General features: G+C 36.4%; 1 protein-coding gene across 1 annotated transcript; it reads left to right on the top strand.

Moving 5' to 3' along the window:
- Positions 1 to 4,246: 4,246 nt before the first annotated feature.
- LOC145686033 (uncharacterized) lies at positions 4,247 to 18,435 on the top strand. The gene is made up of 2 exons (XM_081758889.1): positions 4,247 to 4,819; positions 17,052 to 18,435. Exons 1-2 carry the CDS (start codon positions 4,736 to 4,738, stop codon positions 17,700 to 17,702), a joined length of 735 nt encoding a protein of 244 aa, XP_081615015.1. The 5' UTR covers positions 4,247 to 4,735; the 3' UTR covers positions 17,703 to 18,435.
- The last annotated feature ends 3,983 nt before the right edge of the window (positions 18,436 to 22,418 follow it).

Raw genomic sequence — 22,418 nt, 5'->3', positions numbered from 1 at the left:
ACATCTCTTGCTGAACAGATGGTTCTACAGCTTGTGAAACTCTTCTTACACTCGGGATTACATATAACGTGTGACAACCTTTTACGTCTCTACATTTTGCAAGGGAACTAAAAAATAACGAAATAAGTTTTCTTGGTACTATTTGAAGCAACAAGATTGAAATTTCAGCTTCAGTACGTTCCCATAACAAAGATTTGTGTATCCCAGACGTACTCAAAACCATGGACGATATGACACTAATCGCATATCAAAGCAAGAAAAACAAACAAAAAAAGTACTGATATTGAGCACCCTTTCACTGACGTACAGTAATGAGTGGTCACGTAAAAAGGAAACCTGAAACAGTTTTGTTTTACAACCAGCAGATAGTTGGTGTAGACATTGTAAATATTCTGGCTCGTAAATATTCTGTCAAGGCTGCTAGCAGAAGATGGTCGGTATAGTTCTTTATAACCTACTTGATTTTGTCGCCATAACCTCTCATGTTTTGTACATGTATATTATCAATAGGAATATTAGTAGACATAACTTTCTTCTCAAGTTGGTTAAGGAACCTTCTGAGAAAGTAAGACAAAAGCGTGTTTCGAAAGAAGATTTGCAAGCAACATCAACGACTTCAATCGGAAAAGGAAGAAGTGCCAGATCGGGAAGTGTAAGGGAAAGAAAATCTGTCGATCAGTGTTTCAGATGCAAGACATTTATCTGTGGATCATGTACTAATGTGATTCGAAAGTACATCGTGTCCTGAAATGCCCTGCATAAAGAAATGCACTGTGTTTTGTGATTTTCAAGTAAAGCATTCAAAGTAGAAGAATGTATTTAACGATTTTGATTTAAAAAGTTTATTTTAGGAACAAAGCGGATTTGTGTGCTTAAAGGTTGTATTGTTGACATATGCGTTGAAATTTATACCTATATCCCTCAACATAATACTATTATCATAATTTAGATTTACTCTTGAAACCTGTGCTCGTTTATTTGCTTATACCGTATATTTTTAAATAAATGTATAATCTATTGATATAATAAATATTCCTGAGCTTATCTTTAAAAAGATTTCGACTCTACATTTGTACACATGTTGTGCAACCGCCTTGGGTATGGAATACCAGGGTTTGACATCTGGTTGAAGCTAGTGTGGGTTTTATAGCATATTAATTTTTATATCCAGTCACATCAAGTCTTGCTTACCAAAGGAACACCAAATTCCTATCTAAATACCTTTAAAGCACAAGGGATCAATATGACTCCTTTAGTAGTTCTTGTATAATTAATTTCGTGGTAGTTCTAGTGTTAAGAGACACCTTTTTAACAGGCCAAAGCCGCAATAATTCATTGGACGAGCAACAGAACACTCTACACTAATGTCTTGAAACATAATGACACGAATTCCTCATTCTCGTTCCATTTCTTGATAAAAGACGCAGATATGTACTGCGGTATGACTTAAAGCCTTGTCAATATTAATCCTCACGTGGTTAGTGTTTGCGCCACACAATAATGGGGTGTCGAATCGAAAGATATGTGTTATATAGTCCCACCAACGTCTACAGTATGTAAGATAGATATTAAAAAGTAACATATTATTAAATGGTGAAAATGATCACTAACAGCTGAATACTTGTGTATACGGTTTCCAAATGAATATATGAATATATATATATATATATATATATATATATATATATATATATATATATATATATATATATATATATATATATATATATATATATATATATATATATATATATATATATATGAGTCAGTTCTGCTAATGTAATTCTGCTGCTGATGCAGTATTGCATTCTAATATCCAGGCCTCCCAGCTGTCCTTTTTTCCTATATTTTGGAAATTAGTGTATATTTGTCCTATATTTTAATTTTGTCCTTTATTTCCTGTATTTTTCAGTCATTGAATTATTAAAAATAAAAGTCAAGGGCAGTTCCAGTGACGATGTAAATTGCTACATATTATCAATATGCTAAATGTGTCAGCATTTTTTTCCCCGAGGATTAGTCACTAATTCTTCTTCTTCTTCTTCTTCTTCTTCTTATTATTATTATTATTATTATTATTATTATTATTATTATTATTATTATTATTATTATTATTATTATTATTATTATTATTATTTTAAGTTTGCTTTTTCCTATCCTCCCATGTCCACTCTTTTTTTCTTTGTTTCCTATGTGTTTGTTCTTCCCCAGCGAAGCTTAACTGAGGAACCTTGCCATGCTCGTTTCTTATAACGCAAGCTGTATCAGCGTTTTCTTTCAGCAGTGTTTGCAGCAGTATTGACTGGCCATTAAGGTGTGTTGGTATTTACCAACTTTCCCAGCGCTTTCCAATATTGTTGTATATAATATGCAGGGTTCCCACACGTCCTGGAAAACCTGGAAATAAAAGTGTGTTGTGAAAACGCCCGAGAAAAGTCAAGCAGAAAAGGGTGAAAATCCTGGAAATTATTTATGAACTGGAAAAAGCCTGAAATTTATGTTGTATAACAGTTGTTAGAAAAGTATATACAATTTGCAGAGCTATGATGAATGAAATTCTTTTACATTGTTTATTTGAGAGGGAAATACGTTGATAATTTTTCTTTAATCAGTAAATCGTTTATTTCAATCAGTTTCTTTTTTCCAAAACAATACAGTAGGTCTATTAAGTTTAAAAAGCAAAAGATTATATATACTTTTATTCTGTATTAATCTAAATCTTGTTTCCCGTTGCCTATTGGGGTGAAGGGTGGCCTTTTCTTACAATATATTTTGCTGGACAATGAAATCTTTGGCAGTTCTGACCTTCTTCGGGTTTGATCATTGTTGACACTATATCATGTGCACAAGGAAGAATCATATCTGCAATAGTATGTGTTTTGCCAATTCTGAGGTGTTTTTTTTTTTTTTTTTTTTTTCAATCCTCGGAGATACTTGATATGATGCTTGAAGTGATTTTGGACTTACATTAGTTATGTGAGTAATGGTTGACTTCTGCTTTCCAAGTACTAACAATTTGCGTTGAAAAAATTTGAGCGGTTTATTTTCCACCGAAGGATGTTTAGATTGCAGGGGCAGGGGCCGTAACATATTGGAAGCTTAATACTTTCAGCAGATAATAACACTTCATTACACAACACAGACACTACAGCTGATTTCCTAGTACCGTAAAACCAAACCTCAAATACGATTCATCGTTATCTTGTAATATTCTGTCTTTGTGATAATTTATCATCTGCGGAACGAGAAGTTCCGTTTTCTTCTTCTTTTTTTTAAAAAAAAAAATTAGTACTTTGACTTTTTATTAATCGCACATAATTCAAATCACGACGCTACATACTATCACAAGCCGACTGACAATATAACAACGCTCATGTATTAGCTACCCTTGTGCACACAAAATAGCTTGCAGCTGACAACTCAATGATAAATATTATTATATTCAACTTAAGTTTAAGACGTTATGTTAACAGATGGAGTTGTGGTACAATTTGCTATAAAATACGTAACAATAAATTCGTTCATTGTAATCAAGAAACTTGCTTGAACAATAATGACCCTGGAAGGGGAAGTTAAAAAGGTCTGCGATCTTTAACAATGGCAAATTTGGACATTGTTTTGGGGAAGCTTTCAAGCTGCAGCAGCTATATTTGTAAAACGACTCGTAAAGCTGGTGGTTCGTTTTCGGCCGTAAAGTAGAAATACACAAAGTAAGTCGATGACAGTTCCAATTTCAAAAGATTTTTTTTTTTTTTTTATGAGTGCTCTTCGTCAGTACCCGAATCACTAGGTTTATAGGTGGTTTAGCAATATATAAGTTTTAAAAAATGAGAATTTATTATTTTTTCAGCGCTGTGATATTGAGCTAATCACAGTGGTAAAGTACTAATCCGCAATAGCTGTGTTGCGTTTGTTAAATCAACAATGGACAAATTATTCTGTCGGCAATGAAACGGACTGTTTTGTTTAGGGTCCTTTGTTGTTGTTCGCACAATTGTACATCAGGGTGGAGTGAAAAAATCAAATTTTCGAGCATCGAATTCTAATATGACTCAAAAGTTGCGTATTTGCATGCTAATCAATAGTAAAAAGGAAAATTTCACAATTTGGACCTTCAGTTCGCTCAAAAAACAGATGACGAGAAGACAGATGCGAACAGATGCTAACAAAACAGATGTATATTACTTTTAGAAGAGGAAGAAGAATTAGTAGAAGACGAAGTAGACAATTTTGTAAGTGATAAGCTAGGGAGTTCGACAGTGGCTGTGCTAGTGAGTGCCTCGTGGTTGGTGATGCTCCGTGAGGTTGAGCTTAAGTGGGCCCAGTGATACACCTACACTACACTTACACTTTCTGTTCCATTTACACGTACATCCATTCCCTTCTCTTTTCTACACTTTCTATTTCTCCTTTATCTTTTCATTTTATACTTCCCACTTTCCTCTACTTTTTTGCCCTGTTCACCTTGGTTTTTCGCCCTCTTTCCCTTTCTGAACTCCTTTCCCGACTTTGACTTTCTCCTGATTTTGACTTTTTCCCGACTTGTGTCCTGTATTTTATTCTATTTTGCTTTTGAATCATAAATCCTCTGTGTGAGGTACACATTTGGCCATTTTTGCATTAGTAGCACATATGAATAGTGAGCCGTTGCACCTACCTATTTGACCGATAATGGTCTACGACATGACAAGAAACAGTGGTTGTTATCGCAATGAAGAAATAAGTTCTAATTACAATGACGGAAGAACTTAGAACTGTGTGGTGTGGAAACCTATCTGAAAAAGTAAACGAAGAAATTTTGTATGAACTGTTTCTTCAGGTAAGAATAGAGATAATTATACATTAAATATGATAGCAAAAGTATTCCTCGTAACTTAAGTATGAAGTAAAAAAGTATTCGCATAGCGTAATCGTTAATGTGATGCGAGTGTTGTTGGGTTCGAATCTGTGTAAGGCACTCGGTCGAAAAGTTGTATACAGATTTTTTAGGCTAGCTATTTTGAGTGTGGTTTTCATTCATTCATATCAGGCAAATGCTGGGATGGTACTGAACATAGGCTTAAAGCCACATCCTTCCCCGGCTTGTGTGTTCGTCATGTCATCCCTTATTCGTGACGGGCTTAACGCCATAGATGCCGGTAACGCCTGAGTTCCGAAAAACTCCACCGAGCCAGACTTACGTAATACGCAAATAAAAAACCAAACGTAAGTTAACTTATCCATTAGTAATTGTTGTTGCGTTGAAGGGCATTGTTCGAGCAGACGTTTCTACCAAATTTTGACGCATTTCTAAATAAGGAGCTCTAAAGACTAGTCCATAAACCACGAAACAACTTGTGCTAGGTGGCCACTAAAAAGCTCGAATGCTATCTAGCCGCGTCACGACACGAAGATAGCAAGGGTGCATCAGTAGGGAGCAGGCGCGTGAGCGACGGGGGCATACGTATAAACGAGGATGGTGGAAAAACACTTAATATATCCGTAATAATTCTTATCTTCTAGAGCACTTAATCTCGAACCTTAAAAAAATAATAATAATAATAATAATAATAATAATAATAATAATAATAATAATGGGGCACCACATTTTCAAAGATTTACAGGTAAAATTGAATAGTTTGCATGAAAAGATATATTGATAAGGAACATATTTCTGCAGGCGACAAAATTTTATACAAAGTACTACAGCTGTATTTCAGGTTTACAAGTGTAGGATTACTAGTATAAAATCATTACAAGTGCTTTATGGTGGATAAAATAAGTGAGTGCGTATGAAAGATGACTCTATTAGATCTTATTTTCCGCCGGCGGTGTATTTCTGCACATTGTACAGAACCTGTATTTTATGTTTACAAGTGAAACGTTACTAGTATAAAGTCATGACAAGTGCTTTTGAAACTTACATGTTTGCCGTATCCACTTCTTTTTCACTGTCCTCGCTTACGAGAATACCCATCATCGCTGACGCGCCTGACCCCTTCGGACGCACCTGCGCAAGCCCACGAGCTTCGCCCTATCCTGAATCGTTTAGTTAGCATTCATGCTTTATAATGGCCACCTAGCACAGGTTGCTTTTTTTCTTGTTTTTTTACTTTTGCACTGTAGTTCTTATGTCGTAATCCGAAAACCGTATTTATACGCAAATCAATAAACAATTATAATTTTTCAACAATTATCTCTGGCGGCTCCCATAAATTTTTACCTATGCAAAGCGAGATATTTTCATGTCGCCCAGTGCAAATCTTTTAAGAGACAATAAGAAGTAAATTAGTAAAAGAATTACAATTTTTCAAAAATTATGTCTAGTGGTGTGCCAAAACTACACCTGCACGAAAAAAATTACCTTTCACAGCTAATACACAAGTGTTACACTGTCTTCTTTTATTAGCCTACCTTTACCACAGAAAATAGTATATGTAGGGCTGTTGCCTCTGTTCTGAATTTTTACTTCTTTTCCATACATTGCACAGTATTATAGGGAGCTAGCTTGTTTACCAGCGGGGGCTGAGGTAAAGGGGGAAGAATTTCAACAAATTTTCTGCCTGACTCTTGCAATACTCTCTTTCCTCCTTCTATATGTCAGCGTTGCCAGGGTTAAAAATTTGTCACATGAATATCATTCTGAAGAGTTAGTGTGAGTTAGTTATTTGTTCTTTACTGTTGTGGTTGCGGTTTTGTTGCTTATTATTCATTTGACAATGGCTTCACAGCGTAAGAGAGGGCAAACTATACACAGCGAAGCTAGAGAAGTAATAAGGAAGGCCATAGTGCAGTGCGACGAAGAAGCGAGGGAGAGAAAACTGAAGCCTTTGTTATCACAGCCTAATTTGCGTGTATCCACGTATACAGAGATCTTCGATAAGGATTGCATAATTGCATAAACACTTTGAATTAAGTGAGTATTAGCTGAATTTTTTGACAACGCTCTGGCAACCCTGCCCAGGACCTTCGAGTGGCCGTTTCTTGACGACGGGGTGGGGAACCTGCCAATCAACTCTGAATTCCTCAGCCTCGCATTAAAGCTAGCTCCCTATAATACATCCATCGCACATGTCCATAACTAACGTATGAATCGGAAATTCCCACCGTTTACTGGGTCATTCCACGTCAGTTCATCCAGCGAAAAACCGAAATATCACCCACCGTCTCGGTTTTAGTGATATTTGGTACACCTGGTCTACAACCACCAAAACTAACTTGTGCAAAATTTCAGACCTCTCGCTCAACCTGTTCCCATGTTATGGTCTATCAAAATTTGGACTTGGTAGGCAAAAAATTCTATTCGCGACAGCCGGAAATGGTGCATCGAGGTTTAAACTTGCCCTAGTAGTATGTTGATATGAATTCTTTGACGCAATAGACCTATCCATTCTGTTGCAGAATAGTCTGTAGATTTCAAATCTGTGGACAGGTTTGACATAGCATCAAACTAAAGTGCAATTTTGTATATATATATATATATATAAAACTAGTAAAAAGTATGCTTGAAAAATAGCCTAAGCTAGGAGCGCAGAAATGGCTCTATTTCAAAAAGTACCTAATTCACGGAAATAATTCCAAGATATTCTGAAAGAGGATGCAATTTCCTATAAAATGAAGTGAAAATCATGTTGGGTATTTGACAATGTAATTTATTACATTCAAAAATGCCAAAATAAACACTCGATGTCTGATGACATAGAACACTTCTTGTGTGACGACAGTTATTCGGAGTTAAGTACCAGTGCAAATGAAGTACAAGAAAAAACAACAAACCGTTATCGCCTAATTCTGTTAATGAAGCCGAAGATAGTAATATCAAATAGACGTGAAAAACTTCAAATTCTCACTATTGCTCCAGAGTCATGGTTCCGCAAAAAAGTCTGATGTTTTTAGTGTTAGTGGATACATCATTAGGCAGTTACGCCATTAAGTAAAAGCAAGGGTATATACTCCTTATCAGAACACAGATTAGGAAAAAAGACTACCTGAAGAAACCGTATCAAGGTGACGAATTTACAGGAAGAAGTGATTTTGTGAGTGTTAAAAGAAAACTCCACATGCAAAAACGACTAATATTGTGCAATCTAAGTGAACTTTATGTTGCTTTCAAAGAAAAACATCATGTGGGTTTTCCAAATTCTGCTTATTAAGGCCTAAATGGTGTGTTGTGACAGGTTCAGCAGGTACAGTGTATGTGTGTGTACTGTTAATCAAAATGTAGATTTATTGTTGCATGCCGTTAGTTTAAAAAAGTAGTATCTTAATAATGCAATTTCACTGATGGTGTGTGATAAAAGTAATAGAAATTATATGTTAGGAGTGTGTGTGAAATGTACCCAGGATAGCAGTAAAATAACATAATTTCGCCAAAACAAAATCTAGGCGTACTGGGATGACGAGCAAGTGAGCTTTGCAGGGTGGGTCAATATTGATCGTAGTCAGTTAGTAGAAAGAACACTACCAATTCCAGAATTCATTGATCATGTTGTTTAGAAGCTCCAAGGATTAATACCCCATTGTTTCATTGCTAAAAGGCAGACAACTTACCTAAAGCAATGCAAACTAAACCTCTCTCACGATGAAGCTATTATATTGATGGACTTTCCAGAGAATTATGGTTTTATACTGCAAAATGAGTTACTAACTTACCATTGGAATCATGTGTAATGTACCTTACACCCTGTTGTACTTTATTTTATTCAAACTAACCGTTTAACTGAGAAACCTCTATGCTTTTATCTGATGTCTTACATCATAACGTGCCTTTTGTGTAGGCTATAAAGTCCAATCTGAAACCATGTCATTCTTAAAGAGTGAATATCCACATATTAAAAATGTCGAACATGTAACAGAGGGCTGTGCTGCACAATATAAAAACGGCTTTTTAAATCTATGCCATCATCTCCAAGACTGGTTTATCTGCTTGTTGATTTTTCTTTGCCACCAGCCATGGCAAGTCACCTTGAGATGGCATCAGGGACAGTATGAAACGCTCTGTTACAAAGGCAAATCTGCAGAGGCCATTTCAAAACTAGATAACAAATTCGAACAAATGTATGACTTGCAATCGTCAGTTGGTTATAGTTAAGGAGCCGTACTTCCCATTTAGGGAAGGACGAGAAACGCCATACTTTCAGGAATTATTCATTGACTATCTAGGATGTTAAAAAGTAGGTAATAGACTGAGTTCTTGCCCTTGTACTTAGGGTGTTTAGGTAGTGCAACAGTAAGATGTATCCTCGTGCACGGGAGGTGAGAAGTAGCTGTTCTTAACTATTACCCGTCAGTTTTCGAAAATTACATTTTTTTATCTACCTGAAACTGAGATTAACAGTGTAAGAAGGGTGTTAACATATCGTTTTCAGATTGCTCAGACTGTAGCAGGCACAAGAGCTTTTCCTAAGTTTGTACCACTGCCAAATGCAGTTATAACAGCAAGGTGATTGAGTGCAGATGAAACACCAGATTTAGAGTTTAACTTTGCACCAGAATATGATAAGTTGGAAAAGTTGTCTTGCCAGGACATTAAAGTTAATTGCTTTGTAGCATGCATCTATGATAATAAGTGGCATATCGGACTAGTAGTAGAATACAAGGCGGATATAAATATAAAATTCATGAATCCAGCTGGGCCTGCAGCATCCTTTTATTGGCCTAGCAGAGCTGACACATGTTTGGTCCCAGTACAGCACATTTCATCTGTTATTGAGACTCCATCTAGTACTGGTAGGCAGTACCAACTGAGTAATAAATGTAAATTATTTATTGAACAGAAACGAAAAATTTTTGTCAAAAAATGAAATGTATACACTGAGAAAAAAATGTAGGTGGCGTACTTAAAAAGGTGGGTTACATGCCTAATTCCTGTAGTTTTTGGACTTAATGTACTTTTTAATGTACAGCAAACGTATAACAGAAAACTCATGTTTTATAATACTTTCCGTATAAGTGTGCCATCTATACGTATTGTCCCTATGAAACAATATAGACGGTCAGGATCTCGCATACAAATGGATGTATATCACATATAGTTGAGGAATGTAACATAAGTACATGCATGTGATATACGTAAAACTGTTAGATGTAAGACATCCTGCAACGGTATGATGTAGTATCTAAGAGCAGTGCGTATGTAGCATATGGATAACGTATGCTCCATACTGATTTCTGTAGTAAGCAAGAGGATTCCGTATATTTGTACAATATACCGCTGTCCGGAGAACGTATTTTTCTCAGTGTAGGCCTATATAAGTGTATTTGATTGCTGGAAAATATTACAATTACCTGTACATTGTGGAAAACTGCATTTTTATTTCTTGTTTACCTCTACGCAGGGTTGGCTGTTCAAACCAAGGTAGTTTAAACCAGCTGGTTTTTTCACACACACACACACACACACACAAAAAAAAAAAAAAAAAAAAAAAAACTGGTTTAAACCAAAAAACGAAAAATGTTTGTAAAAGTGTAAGTGTTCGTAAAATCTTGATGAACACATATTTGTGGGTTATCACGTTTCACTCCCGTATATTCGTATTATATTCAGACCTAAATTCCCCATTCATTACTCAAAGAGATTATGCTACTAAAGCAACTTTTGTTCTTTTTATAAGTTTATGAATGTTTCTTTTGTGATTTATTGTTATGCAATTGCGATGAAAGAATACGTTTTAATAATATTTACTTTTGGTAAAATACATCGAAACTTTTTATTGGGGGGGGGGGAGCACCACGACAGACATTTAATCAGAAGTATCTTTGGTATATATTTATGTATAAATGGGTCAGAACCAAAGTGGACTAAAAATAATTCGTATCTTTATTCACTTTTCTTACTGATATGCAAATTAGGTCGTTGTATTTCTTTGACTTGAACTAATAAAAGTCGTAGTAAACTAACTTGGACTAAATCAGTTCTTCTGTACTCTGCAATATTTTGAAATTGTCCATATGTAATTCTGTATAATGGTTTCACGTGTGCAACTGTTTATTTTTTGTTCTTCTGAAATGGCTGGCGTGGGAGACCCTGGTTCGATTCCCGGCGGGAGCTCATGTGGTTCGGATTCCACGTTAATCTGTAGGTCCACGTCTCATGTAGCCTCGCTGCTGAACGGGACGTAAAACTCAAAAAATCAATCAATCAATTCTGAAATGGCTCTTGACAATTATATTAACAAGTATGTAAAGATCAGTACAACGTATTTTATCAGGAGTCCTTCGTGAGTGAGTCGGCCGATGTATCGCCAGTTAATCCCGGTTTTCGAGTTCAATTAGAGGACAATTTCTCTCGGATGTAAGCCGAGAAGCGGTTTGAATTTCGCTTTAAGCTTACGTAACCCCATCCAGCATAACCCGGTTGTTGTATAATAACACCAAGGCGAAACAAACTTATTTCTGTCCATATGTGATATAAATACATAGAGCAAATTATTTAAACCAAAAAAAAACGGGTTTAAAAAAAACTGTTTTTCTTTGTTTTTTTCAATAAAAACCATGGTTTTTGCCAACCCTGCCTCTACGCCAAATACCCAAAACGACTTTCACTTCATTTTATAGGAAATTTCATCCTCTTTTAAAATATCTAAGAATTATTTCTGTGAATTGGTACTTTTTGAAATATAGCCATTTTTGTTCTTCTAGCTGGGGCTCTTTTTTTCAAGCATACTTTTTACTAGTTTTTTATACAAAAGTGCACTTTAGGTTGATGCTGTGTCAAATCTGACCACAGATTTGAAATCTACAGACAATTCTGCATCAGAATGGATAGGTCTGTTTCCTCAAAGCATTCATATCAGCATGTTACTAGGGCAAGTTCAAACCTCGATGCACCATTTCTAGTTGTCGCGAGTAGAATTTTGTCCAAATTTTGATGGACCATAACATGGGTATGTGTTGAGCGAGAGGTTTGAAGTTTTGTACAAGTTAGATTTGGTGGTTGTAGACCAAGTGTACCACATATCACCAAAATCTTGAGTCGGTGGGTGACATGGGCTGGATGAACTGACGTGGAGTGACCCTACTTCTACCCTATTCACTTTTTTGTATTCTTTCGCCTTCCGAGCTTCACTAAATAGTTACACATACAACACTTTCATTACTACTCAAAATCCATTTCAATATGCTGTACAATGACAGAAATAACTTACATTCACGAAAAATGTTTCACATCATATTTTACTCATAAATTTTGTTTTTGGTAGAACCGTCCGCTCGAATGAACCCCGTTGAAGAGCTGACGGATCTTAACAGAATAAATGCCGATATGTATAAATAAATTGAAAGCATTGGGATGGTTCGGATTCTACATTTAACTGTAGCTCCACATCTCGCATTGCTTCGGTGTTGAAAAGGGACTTCAACTTAATCAGGAACAACGACAAAACGATTCCAGAAGAGTGGGTCCAGAAACGTGAAAAATACGTACACTCCCGCCTTGGCCAATGGGAAAATCCTGTTATTACTTTAAATGCAAAGCATCCCGTTATTGCTTTGCATGTAAAATTTTAAAGTCAACGTATCATAATCAGTACGTAAAACTGAGGTATTACGTTACAAATTTAGTATCTAGATATCATTCAATAAAATGTCCAATTCAAGCTAATGCTGGAAGCTACGTAGGCAGCTGATGAATTTTACCAATTTCTATCAGTATACACGGTGTCCATAAAGTCTTTAGCCACCCTTAAAACTCGGAAACGGTGAAATGTATGTCAAAACGAAAAAACACGTATTTCATCATTTCAAAAGTATCACGTATTGAGTGAAACAAAGGGGGCGCGGTGGCTCAGTGGTAGAGCGTTCACCTCCGGTGCTTGGGGTCCCTGGTTCGATCCCAGCTCGCGCCGTTGGACTTTGTGCTTGACAAAAACCGTGCTCGTGGTTTTCTCGGGATTCTCCCGTTTCCTCCCACTTTCTTCATTCCACCATTTTATTTCTCATAATCACCGTCTCCTTTAGCCTAACCGGCATAACCGTGGGACGTAAAACTCAAAGATTTCATCTCATTTCATTTCGAATAAAAGTGTCATTTTGCACTTTGTACTTACCACTTAAAATTCTGGAAATTTGCGCAACCCGTGAAGGGACGACAGCTAACAATTCATTCGACATTCTTCAGTAGTAACATGAAACAATAACTTAAAAACACTATCATATTTTATTCACACGCGGTTACATTAGCACAAACATTCAAAGCACAAGAAACAGGGTTGGCTGGTTTAAACCAAGGTGGTTTAAACCAGCTGGTTTTTTTCAAAAAAACCAACTGGTTTAAACCAAAAAATCAAAAAATGTTCGCAAAAGTGTAAGTGTTTGTAAAATCTTGATGAACACACATTTGTGAGTTATCACGTTTCACTCCCGTATATTATTCGTATTATATTCAGACCTAAATTCCCCATTCATTACCCAAAAAGGTTATACTACAAAAGCAACTTTTTTTAAAAAAGTATATAAATGTTTATTTTGTGATTTTTTGTAGTTGTTATTATTGTTATGTAATTGCAATCGAAGAAAAATTCTAAATATTGTTTCGTTTCAATGTTTACTATTGATAAAATACATCGAAAATGCCGTATTTTTTTTTGTGTGTGTGTGGGGGGGGGTCATACAGACCCCACGAGAGGCATTTAGTGAAATAAGTATCTTTGGTATCTATTTATGTATAAATGAGTCTGAGCCAAAGTGGACTCAAATAATTCGTATCTTTATTCACTTTTCTTATTTATATGCAGATTAAGTCGGTGTATTTCTTTAATTTGGACCAATAAAAGTCGTTGTTAACTAACTTGAACTAAATTAGTTCTTCTGTACTCCGTAGTACTTTGAAATTGTTCATATGTAATTCTGTGTAATGGTTTCACTTGTGCAACTGTTTATCTTTTTGTCCTTCTGAAATGACTCGTGACAGTTATATTAAGAAGCATGTAAAGATCAGTGCAACGTATTTTTTATCAGGATTCCTTCGTGAGTGAGTCGGGAGACGTATCGGATTTGTGGCCAATTAGTCCTGGTTCCGAGTTCAAATGGAGGACAATTTCTGTCGGATGTAACTCGAGGAGCGGTTTTTATTCCGCTTTAAGCTTATGTGACCCTTCCAGCATAACCCGGTTGTTGCATAATAACATCAAGGCGAAACAAACTTATTTCTGTCCATATATGATATGAATATATAGAGCAAATTATTTAAACCATAAAAACCTGGTTTAAACCAAAAAAAACCTGGTTTAAACCAAAAAAACCTGGTTTAAACCAAAAAAACCTGGTTTAAACCAAAAAAACCCGGTTTTTTTGGTTTTTTTAATAAAAACCATGGTTTTTGCCAACCCTGACAAGAAATACTAAAGTGAAGTCATTTTACGCTACACTAGCAGTTTAATTTCACTTACGAAAGGTTTTTCACATTTTTGTTCCCTGAAATTATTAACGTCTTTTTAAGGTTTTCAAAGGAAAGACTTTGTCTCCTCTCAGAATGATTTCGTTTTAGATGTGAAAATGATCTTTCCACATCTACAGATGCCACTGGAGCATACTTGAAACTTGTAATTTGGGAAGGATCCATGTCTGTCAACAGTTGTATCAGCATCACCTTCCATAACACTACCGATGTCCTTCAATTTTCCCAAATCTGGATTAGCACTTACAACACGATCACACTTACGCCGAATGTACTCGCTCTTATCACCAGGTACAACACTCAGGTCGTTGAGAGTATCATTGAAGATTTTCAGAGAACTAGCGAGAGTCTGTTCTTTTCTGTCAAGCATGGCAATAGCATCTGGTAACTTTGCAAAATGTGTTGCAATGAAGACTAAGTCCTTTTTCAAGGAATTATTCTTAACCAAACTTTGAGTAAGCTTAATTGAAGACGCATCATCCTCATCAAAAGTATCAATGATTCTTTTGATAGGTTCAAAGTTGTTAGCATAATAGAGAACAGCTGTAATCCATGTACTCCATCTCGTTAAGACAGGCCGTGGAGGAAGGGGAAGTTCAGGGGCTAATTCGCGAAACGCACTTGTTTCGCGAGGGAGCTTTCAGAAATACCTTTTTCACATTTGACACAAGAAGGTCAACTCAGGAAAATGAGAACGAACTTCCTCTGCAATTCTATGTAGCGCGTGTGCCAGACAGGTGACATGCAGCATACGTGGGAATAGAACCTTAAGGGCTTTTGCTGCACTTTTCATGTATGCAGCTCCGTCTGTGACAAAAAAAAGGACCTTATCGTATTTTACACATTCTGGCCACAGAATACTCAGCGATTTTGTAAAAATCTGTGCAATTGTCGTGCCATTTACTTTTTCCAGAATTTCTAATGCAATCAAAAATGTTTGTGTGCTTCTTCCCCTCTCAAAGTTCCAATTACAACGTTGGCAATGGAACGTCCTAGAATATAGCAAGTTTCATCAGTTGAAATCCATATATTTTTAACGTTAAGTCCATCAACGTTAAGTCTTTCTCAAAGATGATTCACTTGGAACTTTTTGTTTTGTGTATTTCTCGAGAAAGTTTCTAAAGGAAACATTTTCTAACTTCCATAAAGGCATGTCCACGTTAATTAGAGCTTCACACAGATCATTCGCAAAACTGTTAATACACGAAGCGGGATTCGTGACTGTTCCAAGAAGATTTTGAACCTTTTCACCAACTGATTTGCGTGTCCTTGCAGAATTGTTTTTTGTAGTGCTTATGTGGTGTGTTACAAAATAACGCTTTTCAGCGGAAACCACAGTTTCACATAACTTACAAGACATTACAGAACCATCTGTTGAAAACACAGTACGCCCAAACTCACTCACTCAAATTTTTCCAACTTACGTTGCCTAGAAAGACCAATTTTCGGCATACTGAAACGCACATAAATACTAGTCCTGTATCACGCATGCCTAAGATTCACAATAACTGCCCACTTGGCTATTTCTTGAAAGTAATCATCTTCGTTTGTCATTCCAATGACCGAACACTGCCTCAAAATTCCAAGAACTGAATACGTACTACTATCCCCGCCCCTCCACTTGTCACATTCCAACGGGAATAGACCAGTTATTATCAGACACCGAGATCACTTGACCAGATAAGAGCGACTCAGAGCTGTGGTATGCTGTCATTCATGGGTAAATAAAGAGTAGTGGAAGAGAAAACCCGTGACAGTGGCAACAAATTGCTTCTAAATTGTGAAATTGCACTTTTCCTGAAAATATCACGAAAATTGCAGTAATGGCACTTATGACATTATGCCAGTAATTCCGGGCTTTAATTATAACACTGGACCAACTTACGTAATATTTACTTGTATGACATATATTAAACATAATTAAATGTTACATTACAAGCGAAAAGAGTATGTATATCTAGTAAACATCTTGTCTAAACAATGATTTCTGAACGCAGATAAGCCGTAGGCCTTCTAAATATGATTTCTATCCAGTTAACTCTATAGAGCAAGGTATCTTTCCTCTGTCTAGTAAGAGGGTGTGCGGGATAATTTTCTGATGCAGTAACAATTGTTGTATAAGTCCGGCTATTCTTTCAGAAATGTGCTGGCGATTAGTGTACACGCCTTTGGTGTGGGAGACCCGGGTTCGATTCCCAATGGAAGCTCATATCGTTACGATACCACGGTAAGTATCGTAACGTCTCATACAACATCGCTACTGAACAGAACGTTAAACTCAAAATCAAATCAGAAGTGTGCCGTTGCGAGTGTAACATAATTCACTGCTGCGATTGATGTATTGCTTTCTTGCTTATAGTAAATACAAAACAATATGTAAAAATATTTTGTAAAGGGGAAGCAAGTGTGTGAAATTGTAGAATTTTATTTTATAATATGACAAATGCGAGTCGTGGGACTGTAATTGTGGAATTTAACTGCGTTGCACTCGTACATTTTCCGTGTTTTGCTGCCTTGGATATTTTTCAAAATAAGAAAGAAGACCGTCTTTTTCTCTTCACTTCTTTTCAAGGTATTGACTGTTGAAACGCGTAGATCTATTTTATTCTATTTTATGTTTTTCCTATTACAAAAATTCTCAACTATTGTATATTAATTTTATTTTCTGTTTTAACAGGCTGGACCTCTAGAAAAGGTACGAATTCCCAAGGATAAGGATGGAAAACAGAGATCGTTTGGTTTTGTTACATTCAAGCATGAGTGTTCAGTGCCGTATTCTATCAAGTTATTAGAAGGCATTAAGTTGTTTCACAAACCGTTGAATCTCCAAACAAGAAACTCAAATTTTGACATTGCAAGGAATGTTGCGGCTTCAGATATGCGCGCTCATCACAGATCGTTATCATGTCCAAGTGGTAATATGAACCAACAATTTCCCCTTCCGTTACTGCTGCCTCAGTTGCCATTACCCCCAGGACATATCGGGTCGTCGATGTTGTATCCCAGCCAACAAGGTGATAACCTTATGGGAAATGTGCATTTAATGCAAGGGTTGAATGCGTTAGCGCAAAATAGTTTGAGAGGCACGTGGAATAGAGGTGGACAGCCATATATGTATCCGACTGACCGAAAGAAAAGTTCAGACCGCGGGAGATCCGACGATATTGCAGTTGCTGGTGAACCACCAGCGAAACAGGGTCGCAATGAAAGTGGCAGAAGAAGAAATCACAGAAGTCAGGGACATCAGTGGATGGAGGAGAGGTCAGGGAGTCGGTCCAGTTCAAGAGAGGAAAAGTATTCAAGGGACGACAGAAAAAATTATCATTAACGTGTTTTCAGTTTGTATCACAATTTTTTTAGGACAAACAAAGTGAATGTATTTTCATATATACTTTCTATTTGGATAATTTTAGGGCGAATGTTCGTATGTCCAAGTTGAGTATATCTTGTCTTACGATGTTACTTTCCAGTCTTTTAATGCAGTACATGATTGCTGTGACAAATCATTGTGATCATAATTTATTAAAATCACAACTTGTACAAGTAACATTCAATCTAAGTAAATCCTCGTATCAGCATTCAGTCTCAGTAAATCACTTGTATTGCTTGTTGAAACCATGCGTAATTTAAGCAGTGTATGTAAGAGAAACTTTTCCTATGTAGAGGGATGGATAAGATAAAAAATTAGTCGTATAGTAGAACAAGAAACACAGATATTTTTACTGGTAGTAGTTTTCAGCATCAGAGGAAGAAGGAGTAGGTAAAACTTAATTTGTTCGTGCTGTCAGTTTTTAATTGGAACGCCGAAAAGAAGTAAAAAGTTAGTTGTGTTTCTTCCTCTTATGCCTGGGTATGACTGTGCCAGAACGTCCTATTTCATTTTTTTTTTTTTATCTTATTCATTCTTCAACAATCTTTTAATTGTGTTTGTTTTTTTTTTTTCTAAATTATTGTTTGTCCGATTTTGTAATCTTTAAAAAGTTCTAACTTAAAATATGTTGACATATTGGAAAAATTCATGTTTATCATTGATGTAAATTAAATAAGTAAAATATGAGTATGTCTGTTTTAGTAATGAATTATTTTTGAAATTTTAGGTAATATTAAATTTAAGATAATACATTATAATGATTTTTTTTCTCCAAAATGTGAGCCTTGGAAATGATGTATTTAAAATATATACTGTCTAGAGTATGGTCTGAGACATACAGTACTGAGGTTCAAGAAAGAGTAGTCATGAGAAACTGAGTAAGTAGTTGTAATCTTACTAAGGGAATTTAATTTTATATTGGTAAATGAAGGAAACAGCCGATTTTTGACGTCCTAATTCCTCTATAGGTGCGAATACACAAAGAGTAATAATAATAAAAACAACTGGCCGTGATTCCAACAGGAGATCGTCGGCATGCCATGCCGGTGCTTCAACAACTTTACTGTCTAGTCCACTTCCCTGATCAGCCACACATTCCCTCACTCGTAAAGTCGGTGTTTAGAGTGAGGGAATGTATGGCTACTCGGGGAGAGGACTAGGTAGCGTAGTAGTAAACGCATCGGCACGATACACCGACGATCCCGGGTTCGAATCTCGGTCCAGTAGTGCATTTATTGTGAATCATTGAATTTGATTTTGTTCAACGTCGCATTGTTATGCTTTATAGGCTAAAGAAGACAAGGCATTTGAATGACAATATCAGGAAATATAATACGGGAATAAAAATTGAAAAAATATATGAAGGAACAAAAACGTTAAATATTGCTTGTGCACATGAAAAATTGTGCAGTACATTCTGAAATCGAACTTAAGGTTATATTGGGATTTTATCATGGCTATATGGTTAACGTATATATTTTCAGTGCGGAAGTTCCGTGTTCAGTTCCTTGTGAAAGCTCATGTGGATCGGGTCCCACATTAAGGCACAAATCCTCGTATCATACAATCTCGGTGCTGAATGGGACATTAAATTCCAACCAATCAGGATTATGCTGTAGGGTACGACGTAGACTTTTTCTTACAAGGTTTGCGCACGTGTGTATATAGAAATAACAATTCTTCCAGGAAAATAAAAGCTGTCAGCCATTGTTGACAACCATACTTTCTAGTGCTACAAAAGTGTTTTTATTATTATTATTATTATTTATTTTTTCGATCTTCTAGAAAAACTGCGTGTGAGAATTTATTCACAAATATGTTATTGTGTTAAGCTCAATGTTGTATCATATATTGACATCTTAAGGCAATATTTTAAATACGGAAATTAAAATTAAAGAGTTAACTATACTTTTAGGTTATATATCATTAACCGTACTATGTATTGTCAGGGGCGGCTCAAGTGGGAGGTCACATCACAATAATTAAAGTTTTGTTTTTTTCTTTATTTAGTTTCTTAATTTATCGGCAAGCGGGCCGCTAGGTGTTGGCTACGTTTACGGCATGGGAGACAAAACCAGAGAAAGTTGTGCGTTTAGCCTGTTCCTACCAGTGTATTGGGCATAGTGCAATATAGTGCATCTGTGCAGCAACCTAAAAGCCATTTCTCGCAATGATTTTAGATGCACTGGAGATATCTCTCAGTATTTCTAAATTTATGCACCTGATACAGTTTATAACAATTGGTTTTAAATTTCTAGAAGTGGGTATCATTGATTCGTCTGATGGAATTTTGCCTTCATGCCACTGTTACCAACGGGTACCTTCAGAAAATTAAATTTATAGCTAACAGAAATAACAATAGAGGCAAATATATTTCAATAAGATGATTTCATGTTTAAAATATTTAGATACAGCATACTTCGCTTGGATTATGAACAAGATGATGCAGTTCTTTGAATTTCTTCTTCCGTTCCAAATTTTAATGGTGAAGAATGATTTACATGGGATGTAGCCTACTATTGATCTAGTAAAAATACTTGGGGTGTTCAGAAATGATTGGCACTACAATTAATTTGTTTTCACAGGAACCATTTATTTAACAAACGATTAGAGGTATTCCCCGGCAATGTCTATGCACCTTTGCCACCGTTCTGGAAGCTTCCTTATTTGTGTAGCAAACCGTTCTTTGGGGGTATATCTCTGCCACTGGCGGACAAATGCATGGAGTTCATCATTTGTGTTGAACGTTTTACCTCTCATATCCTCTTTCATTGTGTCGAATAAAGCATAGTCGCCGTGCATTGTCGTGTTGGGAGAAGAACGCCACGGCCCCATTTTCCTTGTCGGCGTTGTTGGATGCGTCGGCGGAGTCTATGCAGTGAACTGCAGTAGCTCTCACTGTCGATGGACGTATTGGGAGGGATGTAGCCATGCCACCAGCAGTATCCCTTCCTGATCCTAGAAAACTGTCGCCATTTGTTTCCGCAGGAATAGTCCCATCCTTGCCTTCTTGGGACGAGGGCTTCCAGTATGCCTCCATTCCATGGATTGGCGTTTCTTTTCTGGAGTCTCGTAGAGGAACCAAGGTTCGTCGACGGTGACCAGACAGTCAAAGAGCTCGGTCGGATATTCACTGTACTGTTGCATCAACTGCTGGCAAATCTCCACACGCTTTTGTTTCTGTGCAACGGTGAGGTCATTAGGCACCCATTGTGCATACACCTTGTGCAACTTCAAATCCTCATGAATGATAGTGTAGAGGGGAATACCGTGATAGACCTGTTTCTTTCTCTAGTTCATCAAACGTGATTCTCCTGTGCTCCATTATCAAATCATTCACTCGCGCGGCATTGCTTGGTCTGCGTGCAGTTGCAGGACGCCCAGTGCTTTTGTTTTTTTGCAGCACTGTCTTTGCCTTCTTTGAATTCGGATACCCAACGAAACAGGGATCTGCGACTTGGTGCTGTGTCCCCACATACGGCTAATAATCTGTTGTGGATGTCTGAAGTATTCACTCCTTCTCTCCAGAGAAACCACACTGCCGCACCGTTGCCCATGTGTGTCTGCTTCTATGCTGTCTTTTCGCTGCCCACCAGGATCCTGGCACGTTGGAACAACTGCTGCTACAATGTGCTACCTGCGGAAAGAAAGAAAACCATTTACTGGGGTTTGATAGTACTATAGTCTATCTTAATGCATACATCAACAAACATTTCAAACTGCTACTTGACGCCAGTTATAGGGGGAGAGTGCCAATCATTATTGAACGAACTAAATAGTAAACATACACCGTCCCAGACGAGCATATTTTCAAAATTCTCGTTTGTAAATTAACCGTTGAATTTAATAATGCGAAAGTAGAAACCTGATTTGCTGAGAGACTGCTGAGTGAAAATTAATCACAGTTGAAGTGAAAATGACAAAGAAACTACGTAACACAGATTATGGTGTGGTATTGTAAGAACTATTACAATCAGAGGATTTAGCAAAATAGTAAATCATATTTTATTATGATTTTATTCTTAATTTTAGAGGAGTTTTTGGAAAAGGATCACAAATGACTAGGCATTACCAAATGTGAAAGCAGAATTGGTCATAATTATAGCTAATAGCTAAAGTACAATTTTACTGGCTAAACAGCATGTGAAAATGGCTAAATTGGTAATTGGCTAATATACATACACGCAGATAAAGTTGAAAAAGGTCTATATTGATATTGCTACGTACTTTTGTGTGTGTTTCCACCATTTTTGGACTTCGTGCCCATTGTAACTTTTGATTAACAGTGTATTAATTACGAATTATGGGCTTAAAGTAAGGTTACGAGCTATTTTTACTTACGAATAGTATGTGAGTCTCTGTTAGGAGAAATGAAATAACAATAGATACGGTCTACTACTCAATAGTATATATTTTATGCATAATACACAAATAAATAAACATTCTATTTCAGTGAAATAAAAGCTTATTAAATGTATTAAATTGGCAATGAACGATATACATTTTAAAGCCATAAAAATTCATTTTGCTTGAATGAGAATTTGTCAAACGTCATTTTTTCAGTTCGGTATTACCTATAGGTTGATATATGTCATACGGTTCATAATAAACTTAGGCTATATCTTATTAATTATAGGCATTGTATACTGCCGTCTCGCTAGTGTCATAATGGAA

This window comes from Thermobia domestica, chromosome 5, assembly GCF_964235325.1.
Source record: "Thermobia domestica chromosome 5, izTheDome1.hap1.1, whole genome shotgun sequence".
Classification (NCBI taxonomy): domain Eukaryota; kingdom Metazoa; phylum Arthropoda; class Insecta; order Zygentoma; family Lepismatidae; genus Thermobia; species Thermobia domestica.
The sequence above is the reverse complement of the archived record's forward strand: the minus strand, read 5'-3'. Positions and strand labels throughout refer to the sequence as shown.

Excerpts from the sequence above, each read along its gene's own strand:
- LOC145686033 (XM_081758889.1), top strand. The coding sequence starts at position 4,736 with ATGACGGAAGAACTTAGAACTGTGTGGTGTGGAAACCTATCTGAAAAA. Across the intron at positions 4,820-17,051 it reads TGTATGAACTGTTTCTTCAG|GCTGGACCTCTAGAAAAGGT; the intron begins GTAAGAATAGAG and ends CTGTTTTAACAG.